The sequence below is a fragment of the Candoia aspera genome, chromosome 2, assembly GCF_035149785.1.
Source record: "Candoia aspera isolate rCanAsp1 chromosome 2, rCanAsp1.hap2, whole genome shotgun sequence".
Lineage (NCBI taxonomy): Eukaryota > Metazoa > Chordata > Lepidosauria > Squamata > Boidae > Candoia > Candoia aspera.
Window position 1 is genome coordinate 42034193 of NC_086154.1, and position 15302 is coordinate 42049494.

At 42.9% G+C, this 15302-nt stretch overlaps 1 protein-coding gene across 1 annotated transcript in view; it reads left to right on the forward strand.

Annotated features, from left to right (window-relative positions):
- Positions 1–15302, forward strand: part of UROC1 (urocanate hydratase 1) — a 75627-nt gene that overhangs the window by 20849 nt on the left and 39476 nt on the right. The window contains exons 5-10 of the mRNA XM_063291671.1: positions 6676–6804; positions 7853–7914; positions 8975–9041; positions 11828–11971; positions 14387–14475; positions 15238–15300. Coding sequence (XP_063147741.1) covers positions 6676–6804; positions 7853–7914; positions 8975–9041; positions 11828–11971; positions 14387–14475; positions 15238–15300 — 554 coding nt within the window. The remainder of the gene's footprint in view (positions 1–6675; positions 6805–7852; positions 7915–8974; positions 9042–11827; positions 11972–14386; positions 14476–15237; positions 15301–15302) is intronic.

The window sequence follows — 15302 nt, forward strand, 5'->3', positions numbered from 1 at the left end:
TTTGCCCCATGGCAGTGCACTCGCAACATACTGCCCTTCCCCAGTGGAAAGTTGAGGGTGGTGTTTTGGGGAAGGGGGGGGTCCCAAGGGGAAAAAAAGTCCTTTTAAACTGCTGGTTTGGCGGGGGGGTCCCAAGGGGGAACAAGCCTTTTTAAACTGCTGGTTTGGCGGGGTATGCATGGTGGAACACGCGGACTAAGTCGGGGGCTCGCACGTCGCAGGCCGCTACCCATTCGGGTTGGGGAAAATGTCGCCATTCCCAGTTGGGATGCGGAAAAGACTGTTCCCATAACCTCAGGGGCCGGTTCGTCATCCTGGGGCAGTCGAGAGAGTGCATCTGCTAGGAGGTTCCTCTTCCCCGGGATGTATTTCAATGCAAAGTTGAACCGGCTGAAGAATTGTGCCCAGCGGATTTGCTTTGGGTTTAGGCGTCGATGCGTTCGAAGGGCTTCCAAATTCCTATGGTCTGTCCATACTTCGAAGGGGTGGGTTGCCCCCTCTAGGAAATGCCGCCAGTGGTCTAGGGCTGTTTTCATGGCGAAAGCTTCCTTCTCCCAAACGTGCCAATGCCGCTCCATTTCAGAAAATTTTTTAGACAAATATGCGCAGGGTTTAAGGGCTCCAGCAGCGTCTCTTTGTAGTAGGATGGCTCCAATGGAGAAGTCGGAGGCATCTACCTGCACTACAAATTCCTTTTCGGGATCCGGGTGGGCTAAGATGGGTTTGGAAGTGAATAGGGTTTTCAACCAGTCGAATGCTGCCTGACATTTGGGTGTCCAGTTGAGCACCGCCCCTGGGTTTTTCACTCTGCGGGTCTCCCCCGTGCCTCGCGTGCGTAACAAGTCCATGAGTGGCAGTGCAATTTCAGAAAACCCCAGTATGAAATTTCTGTAGTGGTTGGCGAATCCTAAGAAGGGTTGTAGTTGTCTGCACTTTCGGGGCCTTTCCCATTCGAGGATGGCCTGGACCTTGCCCGGGTCCCTTTCCACCCCCTATACAGATATCCTGTAGCCCAAGTAATCTAAGCTAGATTTGTGGAACTCGCATTTCGAGAGTTTAATGTACCGTTTGGCGTCTCTGAGTTTAGCAAGTACTCGTCGCACTAGTTCCACGTGATCTTTTTCATTTTCTGAGTAGATTAAGATGTTGTCAAAATACACCAGCATGCCTTTAAACAGAAACTCATGTAACACTTCGTTAATGAGTTGCATAAAGACTCCCGGGGCTCCCGCTAGGCCGAATGGCAGGACTTTGTATTGGAAAGAGCCCAATGGGCAGTTAAAAGCCATTTTCCATTCGTCACCTGCTCTAATTCATACCCGGTAGTATGCCTCCCTCACATCCAACTTGGAGAAAACCTTCCCCGTGCACAGGTGTGCCAATAGTTGCTTAGCTAGAGGCGTTGCATACTTGTTACAAATAGATACAGCATTCAAATTTCAATAGTCCGTGAAAAGTTGTAGAGTCCCATCCTTCTTTTCACGGAAAAGTACAGGCGCACCGACCGGGGAGTTTGCCGGTTCAATGAACCCCCACACGAGATTTTTGTCAATGAATTCCCGCAATGCTGTCATTTCCCGCCGCGACTTCGCATATGTTTTTGGCCTTGGGAGGTGGACATCGGGGAGGAATTCAATGCGACAGTCCGTTTTCCTGTGGGGGGGTAGTTCGTCGGCTTCTTCCTCCCCGAATACATCTGTCAGGTCAGCATATTGTGCCGGCAATCCTTCCAGTGGGGAGTCCTCTCCGGGAGGTTGAGCGATTTCTCCCCTCCCTACTAACACAGCAGAGTCTTTGATGTTGGTCGGCACTTGGTAGGTCCCATCGGAAAGTTCGATCGATCGGTTCTTCCAATCTATACGGGGGTTGTTGCGGGTTAGCCATGTGATGCCCAGCACGACCATGGGCCGGCTTACCGGGGCGACCACAAATTGTATAGCTTCCCGGTGTGTGCCCAGCCGAAGGGTCACTACCCCCATCCCCAGGGTTGCCGGTCCCCCTCCCGCTGTGGAGCCGTCTAGTTGCTGGAATTCCAGTGGTTCTGGGAGGGGAATGCAAGGTGACTTCAAGGCCGCGACTATGGAGGGGTGGATTAGATTTCTGGAACAACCAGAGTCTATAATGGCCCCTGCTGCGATGGTTTGGCCCTCAAAAGTCAGTTCGATGATGATCCTGAGGATCGGGGCGTATTTACTCACGTTGCTAGACCTGCGCATCTCCTCTACCACCTGTCCCTCCATGCCGTTCAGAACAGGTGGAAGTCGTTTCCCGCCGGTCGCGTTGGTGAGTCGGAGGTGTCCTCCTCAGAGTAGAAGTCTTCCGTCTCCGTTGTGGCAGCGACTTTCCCAGTCAGTATTTGTGGCCGTGGTTGGGGTCTGGGGACTGGTTTTGGCGTCATCTTGGGCGGTTGGTTCCTCATCCGAGGTTCGCTGCAGTCTGCCGCTCTGTGGCCCTCTCTGCCGCATTTAAGGCATAGCCCTCGGGTCAGCCGCCGTTGCCGTTCTTCGTCCCATGGAGTTCTCGGTGGTGGTGTCAGTCTTCTGTCTCGGGTGGCCATCTTGTCGCTCCGGGTCGCCATACGGAAGACGTCCTTCGCATGCTCGGTCTTCCCGGCTAAACGTATCCATTCGTTTAGCGAGTCCGGGTTGTCCCGGTACACCACCCATTGCAGGATGTCGCGGTTAAGGCCCCGTTTAAATAAGTCAGTCAGTGTAGCTTGCCCCCATTCCGGGACTTTCCCAGCTAGGACTTTAAATTGCAGCGTGTATTCCGCTACGGATTTCTGTCCCTGTTTGAGTCCCGTAAGGGCGACCTTGGCTTTGTCCTTAGCTAGCGGGTCTTCAAAGTAGTCTCTCAGTGCCGTTAGGAATGCGTCACAGGTAGCCAGGGCTGGGTCCCTGGAGTCCAGCATCTGCACATACCAATCCGCGGCTCTGCCCCGCAGTTTGGTGGCTATGGCCGAGACTGTTGCCCTCTCAGAGGTAAAGTTATGGCCCTGTTGTAGTACATAATCAGTCGCGTTTGCCAGAAAGAAGGAGAGGTTTGCCGGCTCACCGTCAAACTTCACGCCAAAGTCTTTTGCGACTTCGCCCCTCGGGTTGCTTTTCGGGCGCGCTTGAGTCAGGGTAGATGCGGCCGGAAGATTCGTGCGCCAGTTGGCTACAAAATCTTGCACCCGGTCTCCATCCCTCGGGGCCGGCGGTTGGTGAGGTGAGTTGCCGTTGGGCCCCCTTGGTCTTGCTGCCGCTATGTTCGTCGCGATGTCTCGGAGTGCCTGCGCCATGGATTGCATTGTGACCTCGATTGACCGTATTTGGGCCTCGATCCCTTGGCACCAGTCTCTTTGCGCTTCTGCCGCCTGCTGCTCCGTCTGTCGTTTGGTTAGTACTTTCGCTGATGTTCCGATGGAGTGGAGTTGTTCCGCTTTGCGGGGTGACTCTGGTTGGGGTTCAGAGGCGCCATCCCATTCTGGTGTGTCCGGCTCGTCCAGGACTACTTCTAGGTCCCCCAGCTGTATGAAGTCTTCTTCGTTGTGGCATTGTGCCGTTGCAGTCAGGGACCACACTGGTGTGGCCATTGCTAGCTTTTTCTCTCACAAAAAAAAATTCTTGGTAGAGGCTAGCGGGTTTGGAGGTGACTCTCGGCTTTATGTAAGGATCGTCCTATTATAAATAACGCGCAGACGCTGCTTCGAGCAAACAGGTTCAGGGTTTATTTAGATAGGTACTTGTCCAGTAAAAAGCCGAGAGTAGCGTAGCCTGTTACGGATTTCAAATATATCCCCTCGTTCCCGCCAGAGTTCCTCCCCCCACCCTTGCTCCGCCCCTTCACCGGATTTCCTTATTTGGTTGTGATCGAGCCATGACTGCGCATGTCTCAACCACACCCTACCTGTTCCTGCCCTGCTCGTTGTCGGGACAATGGCGTTGATGGTCGAGTGCCGGCTCTTCTCAGGTAGGATATTTCCAGGCTATTGCTTTCTTTTGTTTTCTAACTACTTCTCCTTTTCCTCTCTCTACTTGAGGCTATCTATTGTCATGTGTGCGCTGCCATGCATTTGCCCCATGGCAGTGCACTCGTGACACCTTCCCTGATTATATCATTTTGTTTTAAGAAGAAAAAAGAGGATGCTGGGATAATCAGGCGAGCCCGGTTATTGACCACAGCCTATTTGTTGTCAGTCATCTGCTCCTTTCGCAGTGGTCCTTTGGAAGGCCTGGTTTATGAGTCCTTAGATTTTTGTTGTACTTTCAGGACAAAGGTCTGAAGGAAAGGGACGTTTATTTCCCTGGAGGCCCTTGTTATGTGGAATCTTCATTTCTCAAGGTTCTGCATAGTTGTACAGCTGCAAAATATATTTGAATGCTTCAGGGTCCTGTCAAAAACAGTGGCATAAGAAGAAGAGGTTATAGTCTTTTTCTTTATGAGACAAGCCAGACAGAAGCAAACAGATGGATGTAAGGAACAGTTTGTAGTATTTTTGATGGGAGTAGTTTGGCTTATGTAATGCCCTTGAGAGCCAGTGCAATCCTGTGGTTCTGTGGACCAGTACCTGGGAACAGTTCTCAAAGGAGAATGTACCCAGACCTACCCTGACTTGGACAGAAACATGCAGGAGGACCTATGTGACCACATAGGCCAAGCCAGTCTAGGGCTATCTGCATTCCCTGCTGTCACATTTTTCTCAATAGCAAGTCCCTCTGCACAGAAGGGAGCCTGACTGGCCAGTTCCATCAACTTGTTTTTCAAGAATTACAGTAGGATTCTCAGATTCCCAGGCAGAGTGGAGCCTTCTCAGTTTTTGTTCTCAAAATAGCAACTATGCTTCCTAAAAATATATGATGAACATTATTTTGTATCTAGTGTGCCTTGGTGTACTTCAGGGCATACATCGTGAGTTGCACAGTGCAATTGAGACAGCACAATCTGTGGATGCTTTCTGTCTGTCCTTTTGCTCCCACTTTGATAGGAGTGTGATACCTCGAAAGAGTTTCACAGCAGAGCAAACAATACTTCTTTGTCATTCTGGTTACTTAAGAATAGCCATTGGATGAATGATTTTATTTCAGTGATAAAGCCAGCTTGTTCTCAGTGCTTGGTGTCATGAAAAAGAGACTGTTTTTAAAGGTGTGTGATTGTAGCAAAACTGTACCTCAGAATGTTCTTCCTTGTGCATGTTATCAATGCTACCTCTTTCTTTCTTCTTAACGAGTTACAAAAATGCCTGTTAGTGTTTGCCCTGGAATACACTTTTTACAAATGCCTGAGCCCCATTTTCTCATTATTTATTTATTATATTTGTATCTTGCTCTTCCTCCAGGAGCTGAGATTAATATACCTCCCTTCCTCCCATTAATCCTTACAACAACCTACTGAAGTAGGTTAGGCTGAATGACAGCAACTGGCCCAAAATGGTCTAGGGAGTTTTTCTGAAGCTGAAGTCCAATGCGTTTGGAAGACATTCCATTAAGAATGGCTGGATGACACTATTAATAAATATAACATAAGAATAAAGCAGTGCCCTACTGGATTGGCTCCCTGGCCCATCTAGTCTAGCAGTGTGTTTTCACAGTGGCCAACCAACTCCACAAGGAAACCCACTAGCTGCCCAGCAGATGGCCTCCAGAGGCAGTCACACTGCCATCAAGGCTTATGCCATCATAAGGCTTATGCCATCATAAAACAGCCTGTGATGGTTTTGGAAACAACAAATATGAGACTAGGATGTGGGACTAGAACTAGGAACAAAATTGCCATTAGTACTAATGACAGCTTCCTTCCCAAAAGAAATGGTATCTTTGAGAAAAGGGCAAAGACTTTTTTTTTTGCAGGAAATGGGTACAAAGAATCAATCAAACCAACCCACCCACTCACACACCAACCCAAAAAGGCTCTTTAAAGCTCCTGGTACAAATCCAGGCTTCTGTTAATGTAAACCTTTTGTAATAGAAGGTACTTGTGCCAAAGTCCTTTGATTAGAGGAAAAAACATTAAAAATGCAGTATGGGAAGGTCGGAGGGAGGCACATTGTTATTCACAGCACTTGGGAAATAGAATCCTTATCCTGCTCCCCTTCCCATCTGCCCCGTCTTCTCTCCTGGCATCCCGTGTCACTGTATTTTTCTCTCGGTTTTGTTTTGTGTTCATTGAAATCAATGGGCCAGTAAAAGTAGGACTGGACAGGGAATCCAAAAAACTGAAATTATCCTTGGGATTATGTGTTGCCTGAATAGTTTTAATGCCTTCAGTGAAAAGTTCTTATTGATTTTACAGTTTAAAACACTGAACTGTACTTTGGTTGGAGCGACCATTGCATATAGGTTACAGGGAAATAATTGCTATTCTGCCCTCACAGAAAAGTCTGTTAACCAGTCCATCTTTTCCCTCCACCCTTCTGTTTAGCAGTCTTTCCCTGCTAGTAGGAATACATTTTACTTTTTAATTCCCAATAGGAATAAAAATAATGGGGGAGAAACAGTTTCTGTGTGAAAGTATTAGATGAGGAGCTCGTTATCTATTCTCATTTGATAATGAATTTTTAATCAGCCTTGCCACTTTTGAGGAATTCTCATAAAGTGGTCTCCCACCATTCTGTCTGGTCTACCCATTAAAAATCTGTAGAACAGTGATCCTTTTAAGACAAAAAGCTAATTACTACTTTTTTCCTTTCTCTAGTTCTGGCTGGTGATGCACTATTTATCTGAGATGACTGAAGAACAGACATTAGTCATGTACAGTGGACATCCCTTAGGACTTTTCCCAAGCCATTGCAATGCTCCTCGATTAGTTATCACTAACGGCATGGTAAACAAAGGCAACAATACCTCCTCTTCTCTGTTTCTTTATCATTGCTACAATTCTAGTTTTGACCTTTCAGTAGGTCCTCTATAGTTATTTAATACTAAGCATGAAGCAACTTCTCTTGTAGACAGATTGGGCCTTTCATTAGCAGCTTGTATGTCTCCTTATTTTCAGGGAGGATGGGAGGTCCGCCATCCAAGCTGAATATTGAGGCTTCAGGATTTTCATGGATGCGATATCCAAAATGAGAAGATTCAATTTCCAAAAAACATTCCTTTGATGATGTACAAGGGATTTAACAAATGGGGACCCCATCATTTTCTAATGGGGAGTTCCTACTCAGCTGTCAATCAGCCACCTTGCCCTCAAAGATATCATGTGACAAGGCTACAGATGTTGTAACCTTAGGGCTGGATGTGCTCTTCCCAGAATTTTCCACCAAATTGCCACCAAACTGTAACCTTTAATGTGACAAGAAGATTATTAAACATGGGATATGTGTATGTGAACTATATTTGATTGATTGAATTCAGTGTTTTAAATTTAAGTACAATAACTTTAGCTTTGTTCTGGTCCCACCCACGTCTTTGTCCTGATCTTGCCCACTTTTGGGAGGGTGGCCCACAGCATGCCAATCAAAGGCTCAGTATAGCCATTGGCTGAAAAAAGATTCTGCTCCTCATTACAAGGTATACAGCCAATTCATTTCCTTTTCTTTCCTCTGTTTTGATTTTCCAGCTCACATTTGGCATTCTGTAGCTCTCCCTTCTGTTTCATGGTGGGTCAGATCGTGTTAGCACCTAACCACCTCAATCTGCTGTTAGGAGGGATTATTTGTTTCCAAGTGAAGAAACTGAAAGCCTGAAAAAAATAGCTACTTCTTTAAGGACTTCATTCAATCAAGTTAATCCAATCTATTCTGTAAGGATGAGCATATGGCCTCCCACATTGTAAGAATGGGATTTTGCTGGAATATGTTTGAACAAGACCTGGTTCAGAGACTATTTCCTTAATTCTTATCCCTACTAAGTTTGCTTTTTTCTTTATTTAGGTAATCCCTAACTATTCCTCCAGAGAGGAATATGAGTCTATGTTTGCAAAAGGAGTTACAATGTAAGTATCCATTTCTCAAGTTTCTTTTTCTAATCCATTTCATAAAACCATACAGTTGGAATGACACAATGCATTTTCAGCAGAAATCTGCCTGACCTCCCCTTGAATAAATCTAGTGAAGGGAAGGTGATCACCTCTCTGGGCGATTGATTTCACTATCAATTTATCTTACCATTAAGCTTTATCTTTTAACATTCCGTTGGGATTGCTTTCCTGTACTTAAATTCATTGTTCTGTTTCTTGCATTGTGGAAGGATAGATTATAAATCTTGAGCTTCTTCTGTGTTGACGTATTTTCAGGTGTTTGAAGAGTTCTATTAGATTTTCCCCACCTTCATTTTTCTGTTCTCAAGGCCACACATTACCAGTTCTTTAAATTTCTCTTCATAGAACTTAGTTTCTAGTCCACTGATAATTCTCACTCTCCTGTTCCATTTTCTGTGAATCTATTTTAAAATTGGATACAGTACTCTAGATTGGGTCTGACCAGTGCAGATTACAGGGCAGTTAACATATTAATTAATAATTAATTAATACAAGTCTGTGCTTCTAATAATGCACCCTAGAATTCTATTTCCCTTTTTGTCAGAGATATTGCAGTGCTGATTCATACTCAGTTTGTGATCAACTCTTTAAGATCTTCAAGCCAAGTATCCTCCACGCTATAACTATACATCTGATTTTCTTTCCCAAGTGAAAAACTTTGTTTCACTTAAATTTCATTATTTTCAGCCAACTTCTCTAACTCGTAAAAATAATTTTGAATTTTCTTTTGTCATTTTTAATTATCCCACCCAATTTAGTATTATTTACATTTTTGCTATCTCTTCATTCAAGCCATTAATGAAAATATTGAAAACTAGTGGGAACAAGCCTTAATCTTGTAGGATCTCATTTGATATCACACTCCAGTGAGATATTATTGATGATTAACTGGACAATCTATATCATTAGGCTGATGAATCAATGTAATAGCACATTTATTGCTGTTGTTGTTTGCTCTCCTAATATCACCCAGACTTGTTTGAGAAAATAACATTTTTTGCATTCCACTTGACAGGTATGGACAGATGACAGCTGGAAGCTATTGCTACATTGGACCACAGGGGATAGTCCATGGAACTGTGGTAAGAACTGGGATAACATGGCAAAATACTTTTTGAAAATGAGACCACCAATTCATTTTTTTTAGTCACAATATATTTAGACTGGAAAGCGAGTTGCGACCAGCAGGACTCTGTCTGGTGACAGTCTGGTCAGTCAAGGTGAAGGTGATATTTAGACTAGACAGCCAGTTTAGTATAGGGTGAAGGCACCAGGCTAGATACTGGGAGACGATGAGTTCTACTCCCACCTTAGACGCAAAGCCATCTGGGTGACCTTGGCCCAGTCACTCTCTCTCAGCCCTTGGAAGAAAGCAGTGGCAAACCACTTCTGAGAATCTTGCCAAGAAAACTGCGGGGATTTGTCCAGGCAGTCTCTAGGAGTCAATACTGACTTGAAGGCACAATTTATATATGTATGTATGTATGTATGTACATTTGTTTGTTTGCTTGTTTAGACTGGTTCTACTGCTTTGGTGAAGACAGGACTTAGAACTCCATTTTATAATGCTTGAGAGATTTTATTGTAATATATCTAAAGTAGTAATTCCCAAACTCTGTGCCATAAGAGAATGACTATTGTACCCCTAAATAAATTAATGAAGGGTACACAAGCTGGTTTTTTTCAGGTATTTTGGAGTACAACTACATCATAGGATTCCTCTCTACATAGCATGCTGGTTTAGGATGATTTGAGCTATTTGTTAAAATATCTGGAATCCCCTGAATTAAGGCAAAGGGAGACAAATGGCAAAATACAGTATATTTGATGTGCATATGTAAGGGGTGAAGTCTGCATTGTAATGTTACAATGCCCATTTTCTCATTCTGATGAAACCTCCAGATTCAATGGATAATTTTGGATTCAATGAATGCCTCTTGATCTGTAGAGAAGGCTGCCTGCTATGAACAATGTATTTATTACTTTCTCCTTGCCTTCTCTAAATTGTTTTTCATTAGAATTAGATTAGAATCCAATAGAATTTGTCCATTCTCTGTCACGTCTCTAGTTCAGATATTATTGGATTTTTTACTCATAAGCAATGACCATTTCCCCACTAGCGACTTACAGAGTTTCCATAGCATCACCCAGCCATTATTATAGTGATATAAAGCTTGTTCTTATTACTGTAATTATTCTGGTAACTAGAAGATGCCATAAATCACTAGCAGGGGGAAAAAAAACAATGTCTAGATACAGCAAAATTACACTTTAGGATCTGTATGTCAGAAGAAGAAAGTGCAAAAGCTGGCTTGCAGCTAAACCTCAAAAAACCCAAGATTATGGCAACCAGCTTGATTGATAACTGGCAAATAGAGGGAGAAAATGTAGAAGCAGTGAAAGACTTTGTATTCCTAGGTGCAAAGATTACTGCAGATGCTGACTGCAGTCAGGAAATCAGAAGACGCTTAATCCTTGGGAGAAGAGCAATGACAAATCTCGATAAAATAGTTAAGAGCAGAGACATCACACTGACAACAAAGGCCCGCATAGTTAAAGCAATGGTGTTCCCTGTAGTAACATATGGCTGTGAGAGCTGGACCATAAGGAAGGCTGAGCGAAGGAAGATCGATGCTTTTGAACTGTGGTGTTGGAGGAAAATTCTGAGAGTGCCTTGGACTGCAAGAAGATCAAACCAGTCCATCCTCCAGGAAATAAAGCCAGACTGCTCACTTGAGGGAATGATATTAAAGGCAAAACTGAAATACTTTGGCCACATAATGAGAAGACAGGACACCCTGGAGAAGATGCTGATGCTGGGGAGAGTGGAAGGCAAAAGGAAGAGGGGCCGACCAAGGGCAAGGTGGATGGATGATATTCTAGAGGTGACGGACTCGTCCCTGGGGGAGCTGGGGGTGTTGACGACCGACAGGAAGCTCTGGCGTGGGCTGGTCCATGAAGTCACGAAGAGTCGGAAGCGACTAAACGAATAAACAACAACAACAACATGTCAGAATAGGATCTCAAATGGACTACAGATAAAAGTCAACTGTGACTCCAGTATTAATTCAGAAAAAAAAGATTAACTTATCTAGAAACTTGGAAAATACAGTCGTGAAACACTGCTTTCTGCCACTTCAGTTTATTTATTCAAGTTCATCCTATCTTTTCTGACTGGAAGAGTTTTAGATAGAGAGACTTTCCTATCAGCTGCTGACTGGGATTATTTTAACTGGAGATGCCAATGTCTAACACTGGAATTTCTCCTGGCAAAGCCAGTGCTCAGCTCCTAAGTTGTGGCCTTTCTTTGCTAAACACTGATTTGGAGAGGTGCATGTATTTAGAAAATGAGTGCTTATAAGCATTGGAGTTTTGATGACTAATTGAGTTTTCCTCCCAGTATGAGCTTTGAAATTCATTTTCTTTAGCTGAGACATTTGTATCCTGATTGTTCCCCAAGCAGTGCATAAAAATTTATGAAGCAATTTGCCCTGTGGAAACTGTCCAGGTCTGTTTTTGTCACACATAGAAAGACATCTGGCACTTCCGAACTGGGCAGTGCAGGCCATTACAGCAGATTAGAATGCAAATAGAGAGAATGTGAAGTTCAGTAGAAACTGCACATCTCCATTCCCACTGGGGCTGTGTTTGTGGTATGTGTGCACACTAAGTGTACATGCACAAGTACATATAAAAATCCATATGATAAACACCTTTACATGTACATGCACACTAACCACATGGGATTCCTCATGATTAGTACTCTGCTTAAACTGGCTTGCTACTTTTGGCTTCTTTCTCTCTCTTACACACATAAACATGTATGTGAGGATGTAAATGTGCTACAGTTACTCTATTTCCACTATAGCTAACAGTGCTCAATGCAGGCCGCCGATACTTGGGGATGGAGAACCTGTCTGGCAGAGTCTTTGTCACATCTGGCCTTGGAGGAATGAGTGGTGCCCAAGCAAAAGCCGCAGTCATTGCTGGATGTGTGGGAATTATTGCTGAGGTAAGCTTCTGTGTTTAGTTGTACCCTTCTGCTTTCATTCAAGTTCTCCTTCTCGTCGCTTTTCAGTTATATCCATTCATTCCTTCTACATTTAAAAATCAGCATCCAATGTCTCCAAGCTTGATTATGCAGTGGGATCCATGGGATCCTTAGGGTAGGCAAGGGTTTCAGAGTAGTGAAAGCAGCATCCTGGTTCCACAAGGCAAGCCCTGCCCCTTTTCTGTGTGCAGGCCAATAGGGGCAGAGCTTGTAGCGTGATACCACAATGCTGTTTTCACTGTTCTAATGAAAGCAGCGTGAGCTTGCATGTTGCCACTGAATGAGATAAGTCAAGACTAGAAGAAGCCTCACACATCTTCTAGGGCACCTTCAGACAGGAGCTTTGCTAAGAAAAGGTTGAAAAATCTCAGATACTGATGCATATCTTCCACAAAAGGATTTTCTGGCTAGCCACTAATGAAATGTTTACCAATTATTTTTATATTTTGCTCTTCTTTCAAGTACCAGATTGAATGATCCCTTTGTATCCATACAAGCAACTTACAAAGTAGATTTTATGCATCAATGTCCACATTCAGGACAGTTAATGGCTAAGTAGGTATTTCATCCCTTGCCTAACAATCTAGGTAGGCATTGTACAATGCTAGTGTACAAAAAATGGGTCAAAACAGCAGCTACCCTTGCGTGCTTCTTCCTTGTGGAACTTTGCCACTCTGGTATTTAAAATACAATGGTTGGAGGAAGCAATCATACTGAAGCAGTCTTAATGCCAGTCTCTGAAAAAAGGCACATTCCTTCAGATAGCCTCTCTAATTTTTCTGTCTAGAATGACAGCCGTTCTCAATCGTTTTTCTGATGCCAGCTCCATTTTATTTTTAACTGGCTTACAATACCATTACTGTTTTCAAAATCAGTATATTGGGTTTTAGATGCCAGTAATTGTTTTTGAATGCCAGTAATATGCAAACCGAACATGTAAGATTGAAAGCTGGAACTTTACGGTTGATAAAACTGGTGTGAAGCCAGTCCTTTTCTGGAAGAAATTTTTATATGTAGTATCAATGTTAATCTGTCCTTCTGTATCCATTTGTAAGTTTATTATGGCTTGATAATGAACAAGTACATTTTAAGAAGATATATCTTACATACAGTTTGCTAATCAGCGGAAAAAAGTTAATGTCTAAGACATAGAGATGTCTCACTGTTCGAGGGTGGATAACTAAAATTAATGATTATAGACAAAAATAGAGAATTGCTCTTATACTTCATCATCATCTTTAAAAAAGTTATAACATATATTGATAAAATCAAGAGCATTTTAATGTAAATTGCTGTATTATATCCTGTTTTTATTATTAGTTGTTTTATATGTTTGTTTTATGTTTTATAGGTATTTGGATTTTACTTATATTGATTTGTTTGATAATTTGATAATTCATGAGCTGTCTGGGAAGTTATTACATGTTGTTATTGTATAGAATTGCTATATTACTATAACAACAACAAACCTTTTTGTTTCTCTAATTTATTCCTCCCTCCCCTCTCTAAAAACTACCCGATTTCCTCAACACTTTCTTAGAAACTGACATAGACAGGTAAGCTTACTGTAGCTGCAGTGATTTCACTAGGCTTAAACTGCCTGATCATATGGCCATCTTTTTGCAAGGCAATCATATCTGGGTAGCAAAACTCCAGGTACCCACTAGATGGCAACAGAGAGAGCTTTCTGTGTCACAGTTGTTCTCCAGAAGTTTGCATCCCAGATTCAGGAACCCGACATACTGCATATTAATCCCACAAAGTTTAGCAGAATCCTCTTCCTGATGCTTATGAATGGAACGTTACATTTCATGAATGCGATTCCCCTGTGGTCTTAACCAAGCTGCATACAGTCCTAACCATTCCAATTTTACTTCATGAGAAAATTCTTCTGTCTATTTAAATCATCAAATGGAATTTTAAAAGAAAACTCCAAGGAAAAGGAAAGAATTTGCTACTGAAAAGATGCAAATTTTGTTGGGCAGACTCTAATTTTTTGCTGCAGAGAGATTGACATATAGGCCATATCTTGTTCATTCAGTGAAATGTTTCCCCAAGGAGATTAAATGTTTCATGTGGAACAAGCCTCAGTACAATAAGTTTAAAGCTATTAAATACAGCAAGACAAGATTTCAATTTACTTGTGTAATTTTTCATTGATGATTGGGAGAAAATCTTTTTTTCTAAATTAGTTCTAACAAGAAACCTCACTCATAATTTATATTTCTTAAACTATGAATGGCTTGTCCAGAACTAAACTCATGGACATATAGCACTGGTGATTAACCTTATTTTTAACCTACCACTCACAATGGGAATAAAATGCAGAAAGTTTAGTTGTGCCTGATTTTTTCCCCCTCTAATGCACTCTCTCAGGTTGATGAAGCTGCTCTCTTAAAACGTTATCATCAGGGATGGCTGATGGAAATCACTAGAAGTCTGGATCACTGCATTGCTCGACTTAGGTATGACTCAGGAAGCATGTTCTTTAGTGTCTCACTAATTAATACCATATGCCACCCCAAAATTGTGGAATGTCTTCTGAGTTTGGAGAAAAAGACTACGAAAAACAATCTATACCCCAAAGAATGCCTTTCTAAGCCTGACAATTTTGCAACATTTGTGGATGACTGTTGGGCAAACAAGCAGGTTCCATGAATCTTTGATCAGGTCCTATCCACCCAAGACTTTGGTGTTAATTACAGACTTGCCTGGAGGTCTCCCACCCAAGTCCTAGCCAGGTCCAAACCAACTTAGATTTTTAAGAGTAGCCAAGGTCAGTTAGGTGCTGTTAAATTATCTTTGTTAGGAATATAACATGTAGGTTAAGCTTCTTAAGGAAAAGTTTAGAAATAAATTAAATATATCCTTTCACATAAATGTCATTTATGTTCTACAGACTGTCATATTTGGATAAACTTTGTAACAGTTTTATTGTGGGCAAATGTTTTGTAGTGAGACAGTTTGGTGTAGTAGTTAAGGGACCTGGCTAGGAACCAGGAGTCTGTGAGTCCCACTTTAGACACAAAGCCAGCTGGGTGACCTTGGGACAGTCACTCTCTCTCAGCCCTAGGAATGAAGCAATGGCAAACCACTTCTTGCCAACAAAACAGCAGGGACTAGTTTAGGTAGTTGCTAGGAGTCAAAAGTGACATGAAGGCATCCCTTCCCCGCCCAAATTGTTTTGCGTCTTTAATGCTAAAATTCTTTTAAAAATATTTACACAGAGAAGCAAAGAAGAACAAAATGGCTCTTAGTCTGGGATACCATGGCAACGTAGTAGATCTTTGGT